This window comes from Chenopodium album, chromosome 14, assembly GCF_948465745.1.
Source record: "Chenopodium album chromosome 14, dcCheAlbu1.1, whole genome shotgun sequence".
NCBI lineage: Eukaryota > Viridiplantae > Streptophyta > Magnoliopsida > Caryophyllales > Amaranthaceae > Chenopodium > Chenopodium album.
Genome location: NC_137847.1, coordinates 9,220,257 through 9,237,666, shown reverse-complemented (window position 1 = coordinate 9,237,666; position 17,410 = coordinate 9,220,257). Strand labels below are relative to the sequence as shown.

Sequence of the window (17,410 nt, the reverse complement as noted above, 5' to 3'; positions counted from 1 at the left end):
TTTGTCTATAGTGGAGATGACTAGCAGTTGGATGTCTATCCCATAAACAGAGCCAGATGAAAAACTTGTTAGCAGGAACAACATGGAGATCCCAAGCAAGGGGGTCCTGGAAGGGAGAGGAAGAATGACCAAATTTATCTCTCCAGAGCTTGAGATAGACCTGACCAGAATCAAAGTATGTCCCTTGGGCTAGAGAGCTGAAAAGATAATCCTCACCACTGGTGGGGAGGATGAAGGTAGAAAGGAAGGATAGAGATTGAGGAGGGAAGAGATGGATAGATTAAAGAGGAGATGTCCAGTCTATTATGAGAGATAATAGATTGAAGACTCATCTCAAGGTCCTCTTTGAGCAAAGGACCATAAGAAACTGATCTGAGAGGGCCCAAACCTGACCAATTGTCATGCCAAAGGGAAATGGAATCCCATTTCCCCACCCCAGCCTGAGAAAAAGAGGTAAAATTATCCCAGGCTTTCCCCACATCTTGCCAGATATGGGAGCCATATTTGAAGGCAGTAATGGAGGAAGTATGGAAGTGTTTGCTCTTAATTATGGAGGAAGCTAAGTTATCAGAGCTGTAAAGCTTCCAACATAGCTTAGAAAGGAGGGATTTGTTCTGAAAGGAGCTGAGATTTAACCCAAGCCCTTCCTGGGACTTAGGGCAACAGAGTTTAGACCAAGCAATGAGAGGGGTTTTCCTCTTATCAGTGGTGGAACCCCAAAAAAAGTTAGCACATATTGTCATTAGTGATTTTCTTGGGCAGAAGAATGGCTTGCATGGAATAAGTGTGGATAGTAGCTAGGGTAGACTTAATGAGGATAGCTCTACCAGCCTTAAAGAGGGTTCTAGCTTTCCAAACATTAAGTCCAGAGGTTAATTTAGTGGTGATGTGAGCAAGCTGGGAGTAAGTGGGTCTTTTCTCAGTGAGAGGAAAGCCCAGATATATCCCAAGGTCAGAACTAATGGGAACCTGGAGGGTTTGAGAGAAGGTGGAAGCAGTAGTGGCATCCACAGTTTTAGAGAAGTATAGGCTACTCTTGGCAACATTCATAGCTTGGCCAGAGATATCCCAGAAGGAGTCCAGGGTATCAATCATGCCATGGAGGGTGGTAATGGACGCCTCTCCAAATTGGAGGAGGTCATCAGCAAAGAGGAGGTGGGAGACAGAAGTGTTATGCTTTCTTATTTTGAAAGGAACCCAGATATTATCATGGCAAGCTTGCTCAATAAGGTAGGACAGATAGTTCATGCAGATGATAAAGAGGTATGGGGACAGAGGGTCACCCTGTCTAATACCATGTTAAATCACACAAAAGTTAAATGATGATCATCAAATCCATGTGAAATTATACAATATTTGTTAAAGAGAAAGAAATTAAGATACTATGATTATTATTACGTATGTATTTCCTTTTGCTACAAGTCTCTGTTTTAGAAAGTGTTAAATTATAACGTGGTGATAATTGCAATAAATTCCTCTCTAGTTAATGTTGTAATATGAATTTTTTTAGGAAAAATATGGGGGTGTTACACCCCAGGTCATATGACTATACTTTTTAAATGTTATGTCTAAATCGCAAAACATAGTCTAAAGAAAGTGTGTAAATAATGTCAATGTCAAAATATGTCAACTAATAAAAACGTGCAAATGGAGGAAGTGTATTCGTAAGAAGTGATGAGCATAAAAAAAAATAGGACGTTATTATACTATTATATCAAATATGTTGCAAAATTATTTATTAGTATTAAAAAGTTGAAGGATTACAGTGGACATAATTTAAATATACACTCTTTTATTACAATATTTCAATTGTATTTAGTTGGAACTTAAAATAAATCAGGAAAGGAGTTTTGTTAAGCTGTGCCAAAGATTCGCTTCATCCGCATAACTTCCTTATGACTCAAAAGTGTAATATCCTGGGCAATGTCAGCAGGTAAATTCCCAGCAAAAAAAGCGGTAGGAGTGAGTTGTAATGCAGGGTTTGCACCATTCAGACTGACATAGGCAGTAGCCGGAGTTTTACCAACGTTAATTTGGAAGTGAAGCATGGCCATTGGAAACACCATGACATCACCAACCTCTAATCTTTTATAGTATGCGGTGTTGTTGGTGTCAATAAATCCTGCTATGATTGAACCTTTTACCAAAAGAAGAACTTCTGACGTACGATGGGAGTGTAATGGGATCACTCCTCCTACAGCGAAGTCTAACCTGGCCATAGATATACCTAAACCATTAAAGGCCGAGAACACATCAGAAAATGCTAATGTCACATTGTTCCCAAATACGTTATTGGGTGTTTTTTCACCACGGAAACCTGTGTAAACAAAATCATCAGTTGTGACTTTAGCAGGATCTTTGCAAGCATATCCTTGAGGTTCTCTAGGAAGACTAGGATCCCCAACACAGAAGTCGAGCTCTATGGCATGAGACAAATTAGCTATGAAACAAAAGAGGAAGAAAAATGAAAGATTGTTCATTGTGCAAGCTTGTTTTAGCTAGAAAGGTGGTGTTGGGTCGTTAAAGCTAGTATAAGTGGTTAAGAGGCTTGCTTGAACTAGTTATTGCAGATTGGTTTCTTGCATTTTCTTAGTGGCAATTGGTACCCTTTATATAGAGGAAACATTTTTGGTTTGTGTATGGCTTGACTTGTTCAATTGTTCAAAAAGGGTATGATATTGTTTATTTTGTATATATGAAAGTCAAAGGAATAATTTGAGATTTTGAGTCAATTAATCCAATAATTTGATATCACCGTCATTGTTTTTATTGACTTGATGAATAGAATCTTAAATTAATGTTTCTCAAAATAAATACGTAGTATCTAAAATTGTTTACGTGGTTTGAATTTATATAGGATACTCATTGAAGAATATGATTATATTTTTTCGTGTGTCTAGATCCATAAAATTCCACATTCTAGCTTCTGGTGCTCCAAAATATGATTCCTACTTCGTATATGGCTACTCGAGTAGCCAAACCCTAGACTAACAAGTTGCATGATAACTTGTGGTTTTGCGTATAGAGTAGTGGATCGGATATGAGAGATATGATGCAAAATTTTGTACTACTTCCGTAAAATAATACTGTGTAGTTTCAATTTTGAGGTATTATTTGTAAAACATAAAATATTTTTAAATTGCAACTAATATTTAACGGGGGTAGTATTTAATATCTGAGTAATTCCTCTAAATATTTTAATTTTTAAGCCCACACTACAAGCTCAGCACAAGGTCGGGGTTTAGGTAGGGGAGGTAGGTCTGACTTATATCACACGTTTAGGTATGTATCAAAAGAAAAATCTATTACTAATAATAACAATTTTTATTTTTATTTTTTATTATTATTTTTTTTTTTTTTTTTTGTGAAACGAATAATAACAATTTTTTGATAAAGGATATTATGAATCAAGTTCGCAATTCCATCCATACCACTATTTGAACCAAATGCCTCCTAAGATTTATTTTATATGTAGTACTTAACTTCGTTACTTCTTAGGTGCAACATATGCATTTGCCTAAAATGACAATATAATAAAAGTTGCATCATTTTCTTATTATTGGGAGCAAATGATATTTTGTAATAAATAATTCAATAAAATACGAAATTCATAATACACACACACACAAACACACACACATACACACACACATATATAGCAAAAATATTTCATTAATTAAAATTAATACGACATCTACAATAGAGATTCGACGTTAAGAAATACATAAAATATTGAATCAAATAAAGTTTTCCTTTATAAAAACTACTATCGTCGAGTAGATCTTGCACTGTGGAACATCTCCCACTTATATCGCCGGAAAATACAGTCTTATTGGAGAGACAATCTAAAGATCCATTGTAGGTGTGAGGATGTTTTCCTTCTGATTCATTAGTCTGTATTCAAAAACTTGATAACTTTCTCACCAACAAAATAATTTCACAACAATCCATTAGATCTAATATCATGGATTCAAAACTAAGAAATTTCTCCCCCAAAAAAAGAGGAGATAAACCTTGTCTTTCGAAGAAGGTCGAAAAACCCTTGTCTTTTGAAGGAGATCGGAACCCCTTTCTTTCGAGAGAGAAAAGTTCCTCCCAAAAGGAGGAAGCATTATTATAAACCTTAAAAAAAACTTTAAAGAAACAAGAATTAGGGTTTTCCACCGGTTAAAACCGATGGAACTCTCTTCAAAATTCAACAATGAAGGCAAGGGTTTTGGAGAGAGAAAGGAGGAGAGAGGGGAGAGAAGAGAGAATGTCGTTTTTTTTTATACCAAATATATTGGGTACAACTGTAATTGAAAATATAAGAAAGAAAATGAAATGTCCTCCTAAAGTAATTTACCAAATGAGAAAATGAATAGAAGAAAATATTTAGCAAATATGTTACACTGTATATGGGTCTTATTTTTATATTTTTGTTTTCAAAACACAATTTAGCGAAAAATTTAATCTTCTTGATGAATTAAGGAAAAAAAATTAGAGAAATATTAAATCCTTGATTGATATAGAAAAATAAATGATAGGTGTCTTGTTTAAAGTATGAGTAATAAAGAAAGAAATTAAAAACAATAGAAATTAAATTGAATTGTGGGCCTTCGAACCCGTGGCATCAGGGTACTAAGCTGCACAAAACTCTTACCACCAAGCTTACACAAACATGTGCTATCACAATTGGATATAATTTATATATAACTATTTAAAGGCCTCTGTTCATGGGCCCTGGAAGCCGCCCCGGTTGCCCTGGATCATATATGGGCCTGCTACAACCGCCACCCAACCTAGCCACTCGCCGCCCGCTCCCAACCTTAACCACCATCACGCCAGTGTCGCCCCTCACCCAGCCTTGCACCGTTGCCCATGTCCCTCCTTTGAACCACCATACACAACCCAAATTCTCCCTCCCTCCCTCCCCTCCTAAAACGCCTCCCCTAGTATCCCTTCCACCTTAGCCGAAAACCTCCATGCCAAAACCCCAATGTCGACGGCCCAGATCTCCCTCCCTCATGTCGACACCGCCCGATTTAGCTGCAAACAACCAACCCAAAATTAAAACCCTAGATTTTGATTTTGGGGTTTTGGGGTGGTGGCCTGGTTCAAAGGGAGGGGGGGAGTTAGAAGAGGGAGAGGTGACTTGGGTTCGCCGGTGCAAGGGAGGTGGGTTTGATCGCCAGAGAGTGGATTTGGGCACGGAGAGAGGGTTTTTCGAGTTTAAGGGTGGGAGGATGGTAAAAAATCTGTAAATTTTTTGTATTTGATAGAATATATGCTAAAATATTCTGTTATTATAGGATATAGGTGATATATTTTGTATAATTATCTTATGAGGGATCCTAACCCTATGAGGACTAATATTGTAACCCTATATATATGGATCAATGGAAATGATTCCAATCGGAGGAGTTTCACAAAATCTAACATGGTATCATAGCTTTAGGTTGCGTTCTAGCTTCCGCAAAATTATTTTCTTCAGCCGAATTTTTTTTCCCCTTCTTACGTTTATCAATTTCTTCTTTCCACGGCAAAAATTAATTCGGTCCACCTTGTTCCTATCCACTCTCTAAATTAATTGGTTTACCAATTAACCCTGTTCTGTTTTACCTTTTGCAATTTATTAGGTGTACCTAACTTCTTGCTGCCATCATGGGTAAGGATAGTGATTCTTCTTCTTCTTCCGACTTCCACCTAGCTCTAGGTGTTAATAATATCAAGAATGTTATTCCTCTTATTCTTGACCGAGAAAACGTACAATATTCAAATTGGGTTGAATTGTTTGAATGTCATGCTCATGCTTATAATGTGCTTGATCATATTGACCCTAAAACATCTAAGCCATCGGACTTATCGGATGATATGTGGAAACGTCTTGATTCCGTTGTCAAGAACTGGATTTATGGTACAATTTCAAAGGATTTGCTAACAACAGTTTTGTGCAAAGGGGCTACTGCTCAGCAGATTTGGGACAAGGCCATATTTCAAGATAATAAATCAACTAGAGCCATTTATCTTGAAAATCAATTTAATGCCTTGCATCTCTCTAATTTTTCAGATATATCTGCGTATTGTCATCAATTGAAAATTTTAAAGGATCAACTTGCCAATGTTGATCAACCTGTCTCGGAACAAAAGTTGGTTATTCGTCTAGTTCAAGGGCTCGCGAACACCGACTTCGATACGGTTGCTGCCATGATACAACAAACGGATCCTCTTCCGTCGTTTGAAACTACAAGATCCCGATTGCTTCTTGAAGAAACCAAACGAGCCAATGATTCTAGCACACAACAGTCTTCGTTTGTGGCTCACGCAGCCTCTACTATGTCACCCACCAATGCTGCATCAACATAGCAGCAGTAACAAACGTCGCAGGCAGGGCAAGGTGCTGCATCAGGAGGACATTGTCGTGGTCACGGCCGCGGTCGAGGCAGGGGTCGTGGGCACATACCAGCCCAACAACAGCAGTTACAGGGCCAGCAGTAGCAATCCAGTGCACCACAATAGGGACAGCAGCAGCACTATGGTGCACCACAGTGGGGACACCTCAATGAGGTCAGGCCCCTTTCCCATACCCGCAACAATGGCCTGCTCCCCGGCCTGGGTATGTAGCTCAGCAAACATGCCCCCCACTTGCCAACTACGGACCGAGTCAAGGTGCTTTCTCGTACCAGCAGCAGCCTCAACAGGCTCATGGGTCGGAGTACGATTCAACCATGATGCCAACTGATTTAGGAAACGCTTTTGCAACAATGGGTCTTTAAAACTATGACCCATCATGGTACATGGACTCCGGAGCAACTTCTCGCATGACTAACAACTTCGGTAATCTCTTACCCCTATTTAATTTAAGCACTCATAATCATATTCTAGTAGGCAATGGTCATCGCATTCCAATTACAGGTTATGGTCACTCCATTATTGCAAACAAATCCTTTTCCCTTCGTGATGTGTATCTAGCCCCCCCAAATTATTAAAAATTTGATTTCGGTTCGCAAATTTACTACTGATAACTCTGTTTCTATTGAATTTGATCCTAGTGGTTTTTTTGTGAAGGACCTTCAAACGGGGAGAATTCTAACCAGATGTAATAGTGCGAGGGATCTCTATCCAGTCACAAACACACCATCAACCTGTCTAGCCTCATCTCTCACAGCCTTATCTTCATCCACATGGCACAATCGTCTAGGATATCCCGGAGCACCTACTTTAAGCTTTCTTAGGAGTAGAAAATTTGATTGATTGTAATAAGGAGCAAGACTCCAATTTTTGCGTAGGTTGTCAGTTGGGAAAACATGTTCGTTTGCCTTTTCATAATTCTAAAAGTACTACTGTTTCTGCCTTTGATATTATTCATGTTGATTTGTGGACTTCTCCCATTTGTAGTGACAAAGGTCATAAGTACTATTTAGTTTTATTGGATGATTACATTCATTATGTGTGGACTATTCCTCTTGTTTACAAGTCTCAAGCCTTCCAAACCTTTCTTAATTTTCGACAATATGTGCTTACTCAATTTGAGCGTCCAATTAAGTCATTTCAAAGTGATCCTGGCCGTGAATTCGACAATGACCCATTTAAATTATTTTGTGTCAAAAATGGATTGGTTTTCCGCTTTTCTTGTCCTCACACATCTTCACAAAATGGGAAAGCCGAACGTATGATTCGTACAATTAACAATGTTAAACGTACACTCCTATTCCATGCTTCCCTTCCACCATCGTTTTGGAGTCATGCCCTTGAAACAGTTACATATTTACTAAACATCTTGCTTACCAAAACTCTAAATCAAATCACTCCAGCTCAAGCTCTTTTTGGGATCACTCCGTCATATAGTCATCTTCGAGTATTTGGGTGTCTTTGTTTCCCTAACCTTTCCGCAACTACTAAACATAAATTAGCTCCGCGTTCTACGCTATGTGTCTTTTTGGGATATCCCTCTGAGCATAAGGGTTATAAGTGCTTAGATCTTTCCACCAACAAAATCACTATATCTCGTCATGTTGTATTTGATGAGAAAACTCTACCTTATCAAAATATTAATCAATTTAGAAGCACAGATTATGATTTTTTGGGGAATGATGAGCCTTCACCTTTATTTCAATTCCATCACCTTTTACATACCCCACACCCAAGCCGAACACCCCCTACATCACCTACGAGGTAGAGCAGTCCGTAGGGAGGCCGCGGACCTCATCTCGCAGCCGCACCTGACCTGCGGAGTTCACTGCAGTGGCCTGGACCAGCTGTCGTTGGAACACTAGCGCACACAGCAGTGCTACCGAGGCTTGACCCAGCGACAGCTGGTTCCCTAGTGCCTAAGGCAGACCCCTCGGCTGGCCCAGCAACAGCTGGTTCCTCGGTGCCCTCTCCAGCCTGCACCACCCCGCAACACCCGACTACACCTCCCTCCAACTCACCAGCTTATACCCCTCTTCCTCTACGAGGTCGGCCAACAATCACTCCATATGACCTTTGCCATTATCTCCACAGATGCAAACGAGAGCTAAACACGGGATATTTAAACCCAACCCAAAGTTTGGTCTTGTTACTACTCTCACGCATGCTACCTATCGATCTCCCCTTCCCAAAAATCACAAACAAGCCCTTTCTGACCCTAATTGGAATGCGGTGATGCTTGATGAATATAGTGCTTTAATTGAAATGGGGACATGGGAATTGGTGCCTAGGCCTATGGGGGTGAATATTGTCAATTGTATGTGGTTATATCGTCATAAATTAAAAGCTAATGGTGATCTTGAAAGGCACAAAGCTCGTTTAGTTTGTGATGGAAGGTCACAGGTTGAAGTTGTTCACTGTGATGAAACCTTTAACCTGGTTGTTAAACCAGCCACTATTCGGACGGTGTTGAGTTTGGCTATGGCTTGTAAGTGGTCTATTCACCAACTTGATGTTAAGAATGCTTTTTTGCATGGTGAGTTAAATGAGTGTGTATATATGCACCAACCCCCTAGGTTTGTTGACTAGAGATTTTCGGGCTATGTTTGCAGACTTCGCAAGGCTCTATATGGCCTAAAACAAGCTCCGCGAGCTTGGTACCAGCAATTTGCTAACTATCTTATGTAGATGGGGTTTATCATTGCTAAAATGGACAATTCTTTATTTATTTTCCGGCATGGAAATGATATGGCATATTTGCTGCTATATGTTAATGATACTTTGTTGGTTACATCCTCAAATAAACTACGTGAGAGTATTATTTCTCACTTATGGAAAGGGTTTCCGATGACTGACTTAGGTCCTTTGAATTATTTTTTGGGTATTGCTGTTACTCGTACTCCTTCATACTTGACTCTATCACATCAAAAATATGCACAGGAAATACTTGAGCGTGCAGGTATGAGCATTGTAAACCAGCGCAGACTCAATTGGATACTCAATCCAAACTCAGTGCAGACGCTGGACCTAAGTTTCATGATCCAACACTTTATCGCAGTCTTGTTGGTGCATTACAGTACCTCACTTTTACTCGCCCTGATATAGCTTATGCAGTTCAGCAGGTCTATTTATTCATGCTCGATCCCAGAGAGGCTCATTATGATGCATTGAAACGTATTCTGCGGTATATTCAGGGTACCATTGATCATGGGTTACATTTATATCCTTCACCTCCTACAAACTTGATTACTTATACTGACACAGATTGGGGTGGGTGTCTTGACACTCGTCGCTCCACTTCTGGATATTGTTGCTTTTTAGGTGACAATCTTATTTCTTGGTCTTCTAAACGTCAGGCTATTTTTCTAAACCAAGTGCAGAGGTGGAGTATCGAGGCGTCGCAAATGTTGTTGCCGAGGCATGTTGGCTTCGTAATCTTCTACTTGAGTTACATTGCCCTCTTCGACAGGCTACAGTCGTTTATTGTGATAATGTTAGTGCAATTTATCTTTCTCATAATCCCGTACAACACCAATAACGCACCAAGCATGTTGAGATGGACATCCTTTTTGTTCGAGAGAAGGTGGCGTTAGGTCAGGTACAGGTCCTACATGTTCCTTCACGGTATCAGTTTGCAGACATATTCACAAAAGGCCTATCTCGACAACTATTTTTGGAATTCAGATGCAATCTCAACGTCCGTCCCCCTCCTCTCGCTATGACTGCGGGGGTGTGATAGATTTTATGCTAAGATATTCTGTTATTATAGGATATAGGTGATATATTTTGTATAATTATCTTATGAGGGATCCTAACCCTATAAGGACTCGTATTGTAACCTTATATATATGGATCAATGGAAATTACTCCAATCGAAGGAGTTTCACAAAATCTAACAGTATTCAATGTACAAAGTATAATTTTTTGTTAATCTTTGTTATACTATATCCCCTCTTATCATTTTTAACTAAATCTTAGATTTTTTTTTTCACATTTATCAATATACATTTTATTTATTTATTTGTTAAAGCCTTTCGATCTTTCATTTCCCGCGTACACTAATTGCAGAGATGTGAGGCGCCATCCATTTTGTATAAAGGTTTTCAGCGGGAAGGGCATGTAAAGGTAACACCTGAATATTGCCCGATAAATGGGTTGAAGTTGTATTGGGGTGGTGGTGCATGGATCGCATGGTTGTACGTGAACTTAATATTGCTAAAAAAAAAAGCTTATTCTGCATCAAGTTAATTAATATTGCTTAAAATTATAAAAATATCAATTAAAAAAACTCATTTGATGTAAGTTTATATTTTTTTTGAATTAGCACGTATAAGATGAGATGAACTAAGCCAGAGAGTTTGTTCATTTTATTTTTTTTTTCTTAAAAAAAAAAAAAAAAAAAAAAAAAAAAAAAAAAAAAAACAAGCCAGAGAGTATAAAGTAAAGGGAGGAAATTTTATTGATCACAAGATTTTAAGTAACTTCTATATCTCTTGGTACATATTAACATATATAATACATACAACAAGTTATACACTTGTTTATTACAATCTTTTAGAATTTATTATAGTAAAATTAAATTTGAAATAACTTGAGAAAGAAATTTTGTTAGGCTGTGCCGAAAATTCTCTTCATTCGCATTACTTCTCCACGACTTAAGAGTGTGATTTGTTGGGCTATATCAGCAGGTAAGTTTCCTGCAAATAAGGCGGTAGGAGTGAGTTGCAGTGCAGGATTTGCTCCATTCAAACTAACATACGCGGTAGCCGGAGTTTTGCCAACGTTGATTTGGAAGTGAAGCATGGCTTGTGGAAATACCATCACATCACCAACCTCTAATCTTTTATAGTATGCGGTGTTGTTGGTATCAATAAATCCAGCAATAATTGAACCTTTTACCAAAATAAGAACTTCCGACGTACGATGGGAGTGTACTGGAATTACTCCTCCTACGGCGAAGTCTAACCTGGCCATGGATATTCCTAAACCATTAAAAGCTGGAAACACATCTGAAAAGGCTAGTGTTACATTGTTTCCAAAAACATTATTAGGGGTTTTCTCACCACGGAAGCCTGTGTAAACAAAATCATCAGTTGTGACTTTAGCAGGATCTTTGCAAGCATATCCTTGAGGTCCTCTAGGAAGACTAGGATCCCCAACACAAAAGTCGAGCTCTATGGCATGAGATAGAGTGGCTAGGAGACAAAAGACGACGATACATGAAAGATTGTTCATCGTGTAAGCTTTTAATAGCTAGAAAGGTGGTGTATGGTGGTGTTAGATCGTTAACTTAATACTAATGTAAGTATTGAAGTGTAGATATAACTAATGTTGTAGATGGGTTTGTTGTATTTTCTTAGAGGCAATTGGTACCCTTTATATAGAGGTAACATTTGGTTAATTAGTCAGTAAGGCACTATGGCTTGTTTAGTTCAATTCGTAAAGGGTGTGATATTCTTTATTTGGTATGAAAGTCAAAGAGATACGTATTTTGCATTTAAGAGGTGATTAGATCGATGCGGCTGAATATCTGTTTTTTTAAGTCTAATTTTTAATTTGTCAGCGTCGTTGTTTTATTGACTTGAAAATTTCTTCAATCAAACTTTCTTGAAATGGTATGTATGAGTTTAATAAAATGATATTATCAATTAATTTGTATTGGTTTGATTATAAATTTAGGATACTTTGAATCAAAAAATAAATTTAGGATAGTCTTATAAATTAAATTAAATTAAGTATTATCTTCAAATACCAGTTTTATACCACATTCAATGCTCCGGAAATATTGCCTGCATTTCGTATTTTATTACTTAAATTACATGTATAAAAGACCAAGTCAAGTTGACAAGACTACCAAATTGCAAGATGACTTGTTTTGGGTTTTAGAGCAAGATTAACGAGGTCTCATCTTAAGACTTTAATCCATTGCCACATCAGCTTTATAGATTAAGTTTAATATTTTTTCTAATTTATAATTATGTTAAGACAACTTAAGACTCGATAAAATTTATCTCTTCAATCGCTCAGACTCATTTTTTTACATGTAAATTAAATTATTAAAGTTTTTTTTTAAAAAAAAAAATTAATTGAGTGTTAAATTGAGTTTGAAGTTGAGTCTTGAATTTTTAAGGCTCCACTTCAGATTTTATTAAGACCAAACTTCATAAATGCTTAAAAATAATAAAATCTCGTCTTAAGACTACAAAATTAGAAAATGATGATGTTATCTAGAATTTTAAGACCTAGGGCTAATCTTGTAGAGAGTTAGATATGGTCCATCTTCTACGACTCTACATATGGTGTAGTAATCTGCATCAAATTTGTAAGAATTATTTTCTAAAATCTGCATAATTAAACTAGTTAACAATAAAAATATTAGGATAGCTTGTTACATTATTACTATGAGCCCACTATGGCGATATTTTTTTTATTTACTAGTAAATAAAATACTTCTTTCGTCTCTAAATTAGAAGCCTATTTCTCTTTATTATGTGAGTAATAAATATTAAAAATAGGCTTTTAATAGAGAGACAGAGGAAGTAGTAAAATTTTGAATAAATATTCTCTCAAAACAAGAGGTATGTAGCTCCAACCAAATTAAAGTGGTTGATGCATGTGGTCTATTAAATGACAATTGCTTGCAATATTTTCTTATAGTTTTCTTTACTAGAGCATATCCATAGTAAAGCACGAAATATATTAATTATATATATTACGAGTAATGTTTTTTTTTTATTATTATTATTAGACAAAAGGTAATGAGCGCTTTCGGGGCGATAGATAAGAGAATTAAAAGTGGAAATATTAGAGTAAAACTAGCATTAATTACACCGAACGACGCGTGATTTTGTCATACATTCCTAACTTAATCTCTTTCAACCAATATAATTATTCCTTATCTAATGCCCCGGAGCGCTCGTTAGCAAGATCCTTATTATTATACTACAATTTTATTTATTTATTATAGCAAATATAATAGTGGGAGTTATTGAATTTGGTTGATGAAAGCTATAAATAAAGGAAATTGATTCCTTAAAAAAAAAAAAAAAAAAAAAAAAAAAAAAAAAAAAAAGATTAACAGAAATAGAGAATTGAGAGTTTGGAGTGTTGTGGTTAAAAGTTGGGAAATTGACTCTACAAGTATATAATATTAACTCCTTTTCACATTTTTTGCAATTTTGGAGTTGACACGGACTCTTAGGCAAAAAAATGAGAAAAGGAGATTAACAAATGTTTGGGCATATGATTAAGAGGAAAATAGAAAGTGGATACTTAATTTTTGACCGTATCACCACCAAGGGCACAAACATCCACCTGACAACACCACCACTTGGCCAACACCCCTACCATCCGCCAAACTTCCATCACCACCACTGACCACCTTCTTCACTGATCGGATCTCCCTGAAACCACCATAACCACCCAAAACCTTATCGTTGCTGCAAAGACCCACCCTTTCCCACCCACTAAGCTTGCCGGAACCCTAACCCCAACCCTCAATATCGCCGGAAACCGGCCGGCCAACCCCTCTAAACGACCCATCTAACGCCTGCGTGCGACGACGTCGATTTCGAGGTCACCTCGCTAGAAAACGCCTCCTTCACGGAGGTTTAATTTCGGGCAAAACGACGACGGCCAAAACCACCCACCGCCAGCCGCACCACCATCCCTTACCAAAAAATACCCACCATCCCAAACCTAGCTTCACTGCCCTTGTGATGTGGTTTGTCTTCGTGGGTAGATGGAGAGAGAGATAGGGAGCAGATCGAAAGAAGAAATCAGACCAGATTATAGGAGAGAGAAAAAAAATGGGGGAACTGAAGATGAAGGTGAATGTTGGGGGGTTTGATTTCTTAAAAAAGAATCTGGAAAGAATTTGATGAAGATCGATTAGATGAATATTGGGGGAATGAATGAGATGAATTGACTTGGTTGGTTGGGAGGATGATGAATTAACTTTGGTGGAAATAATTAGTAAAAGGCAAAAGCTAATGAACGCTCGGGGTGTTGGATAAGGTAGTTAAAAGTAGAAACATTAAATTAAAAATTAACATTAATTACACCGATCGACGCGTGATTTTGTCAAATTTTTCCAAATTAATACCACTTTAGGTGATATTTTAAATGTTTATCCAACGCCTCGGGGGCGTACGTTATCAAGATCCTTAGTAAAATTAAGTTTTGTTTTAAGTGTTTAATAAAGTTTATGAAAAATTTAGTAAGGGTATTTAGCAATTTTAGTTAAAACACTTTACTAAAAATGGAAAAATTTGAAAAGTTATAAAAAATATGTAGCAGATATTTTTTGTAAAAGTTGCAAAAAAGGTGAAACAGATGTAGTAGATTTTTACAATTTTACAAAAGGATTAAATAATCTATAAATACTTTCGCAGCAGTTAAAACTTCCCAAGCATAATCTTCGACAATCGACAGCTATATTGTTGTTCCATGTGTATCTAAAGTGCAATGCTTGTTCCCACTTAATAGCAGCGTTTATAATGTTTCTATTTCGGAATTGTTGTTTGTTCCTTATCAAACTGCATCTTGTCCAACCCTTTATTTTTTGTAAAAGTTTTGTGTAGAATTTTTTGGTTAAACGGTGCAGCTAGATTAATTTATAACGAAATAAAGTTTAGTACAAGGTATTGGAATATTAGTATTCCCTACATTCCCAAAACTTCGACCCTTTTGGGTTGATTTCGCATTTATTAAGAAAGTTAAATAAAATAAAATAAAAACATATTGGAAAGATAAATTTACATAGGGTTTGTAAAAAAGTAGAAAGATAAAGTATTAAAAATACATGAAAAAAACAAAATTTTATATGAAAAAGCTAATTTTGCACAAATATTGTTATAAATTGGTGGGTATTTTAATACAAATGGGTTGATCATTTCGGGACTAAAATTAGGCCAAAAGGGTCAAAATTTTTGGGACGGAGGGAGTAGTAGTTTCCACGTGTTACATTACCAGTTAAGAGTTTTGCCATGCAAGGTCAAAAGTTATGCTACTATCAGTTGCGTGATTAGACAAAAGATTAGGCTGAGAATGTAATACAACAAAGTTCCTCAACCACACCACATCTAGATGTTCACAACGTTTAGAGCTCGTAAGAGTCCTTCTTGCTGCCCTGGCCTAGAAAGGCTGACCATCTACTTCCTTCAGCTTCTCTCTTGTAGAAGGTCGGTGAATCTCTTGAGTTAAACTTTTCTTTTGGGTTCCTTCCTTAGGAACTTTATTAAGGGGTCGTTTGGTTTGCACAGGGTAAACGGAATGGAATGAACAAAGGGAATAAAAAAGAATGGGATGAAACCCTTTCCAAATAGTATGTTGTTTGGTTTTCAAATACAAAGGGAATCACCACCATCACCACCACCCCACAACCCATCTTTCCCACTTCTTTAGCCACTCCGATCCACCGCCAGCCACGACCTCACCAACACTCGTCGTCCGTCATCGAACCTCCCCCACCTCTCGCAGCCCATCACCACACCTCCTCCACCCCTCGCCACCACGCAAAAACTCCCCCCCCCCATGCAAACCCTAGAAAATGCGCTATTTCTTCCCCTTAAATCACTGGCCGTCCCTTCCCCTAGTCGCTAGGGTTTCGAGAAAAACTCCATGAGAATCGAGGGGAGGACAAAGAAAATGGGTCGAAGTGGAAAAACGCCGCCATGAAAAGGAGGAGAGAGATTGACCTAATGGTGAAAAGTGTGTTTCGGAGGAGAGATGGAGATGCACGACTTCGACGAGGATTGCGGAAGGTGCGGCGAATCCCGGCGAGGGGTGGGGAAGGTACTTCGAGTTCCGGCGTGGTGGCTAGGCGGTGGAGGTAACTAGTTGCTGGTGTAGGTATGGTGGTGTAGTGGTGGCTTAGGAAAGGGAATGGAAATGTCTAGGGGGGTGGGGAATTAATTTAAACTGATTTTGGGTAAACTCAAAAATAAAAATGGGTAAAGAGAATGAAAATATTGACAAACAAACAACAACAAAGGGAATGAGACATGTTCATTTCCTTTCCCTTTGATAATTAACCCCAACCAAATGGGCCCTAATTGTATTGTATTCGGTCATTTACATGATGTACTGAGAATAATTAATCGTCCATATAATTTGCTTTAAGCTAAGTAATGTAAAACGTTCCCATCTCAACGCAAAAGTTAGTTGATGATTACATCAATACACATCAATAGTTGTTGAAGAGAAAGAAATTACAATACTACTATTAGGGCCAGTTCTGATTGACTGAAATGAGCTAAACTGAACTGAACTGAATTGAACTGAATTTATTGGAGTTGAACTGAACTGAACTGAATTGAACTGAATATTTTATAAGAGAAGGAAATTAAGAACTGAATTTATTGAAACTGAACTGAACTGAAAATAATCTCAAGAGAACAGGCCCTTACTATTGGTATACTTCCTCCATCACTAATGTGTGTCACATTTCATATTTTCATAATTGTTAAGATATAAAAAGACTTTTGTACTCTTATTTTTTTTGTCCTATTAATTAAGTGCTCTTCCTATTTTACCTTAACATTTGCCATAAAAATTGTGCCAACTTTTAACTAATTTAATTTTTTACACCCATGAATCGCTAAATTTATCTTTCCTATGTAGTTTAATTACTTTTTAATTGGGATTTCTCTTTTCCATGCACTTTTATTAACTTTATTGGCTAAAAATTTCACTTTCTCATATACTTTCATTACTCCACATTAGTCCACCTTAATTCCCTTGATTTTTCATTAAAAGTGGCAAACATTAAAGGACGAAGGAAATATTATTTATTATTAAAAAAAGTCATGTAAGTATTTTGTTATGCTACACACAAGTTATCACTAGTGATGATTACCCTAGGTTTCTTTATTTCTCTATTATGTTTTGTAAAATATATGTCTTTTCTTTGGAAAAGTATGGGGGTGTATCATTGTATGTTACACCCCAAACCACATGACTTACTTTTAAATTATTTATAAATCGCAAAATATATATAGTTAAAGAAAAATGTGTGAAT

General features: G+C 37.2%; 3 protein-coding genes across 3 annotated transcripts; all 3 read right to left on the bottom strand.

Annotated features, from left to right (window-relative positions):
* Nucleotides 1-726: 726 nt before the first annotated feature.
* LOC145577737 (uncharacterized) lies at nt 727-1,248 on the bottom strand. The gene has a single exon (XM_081635194.1). The coding sequence runs from the start codon at nt 1,246-1,248 to the stop codon at nt 727-729; it is 522 nt and encodes a 173-aa protein (XP_081491320.1).
* A 605-nt stretch (nt 1,249-1,853) lies between these two features.
* LOC145577736 (germin-like protein subfamily 3 member 3) lies at nt 1,854-2,480 on the bottom strand. The gene has a single exon (XM_081635193.1). It carries the CDS (start codon nt 2,478-2,480, stop codon nt 1,854-1,856), a length of 627 nt encoding a protein of 208 aa, XP_081491319.1.
* Nucleotides 2,481-10,866: 8,386 nt separating this feature from the next.
* Nucleotides 10,867-11,818, bottom strand: LOC145578835 (auxin-binding protein ABP19a-like). Its single transcript, XM_081636135.1, has one exon. It carries the CDS (start codon nt 11,623-11,625, stop codon nt 10,999-11,001), a length of 627 nt encoding a protein of 208 aa, XP_081492261.1. The 5' UTR covers nt 11,626-11,818; the 3' UTR covers nt 10,867-10,998.
* Between the last annotated feature and the right edge of the window lie 5,592 nt (nt 11,819-17,410).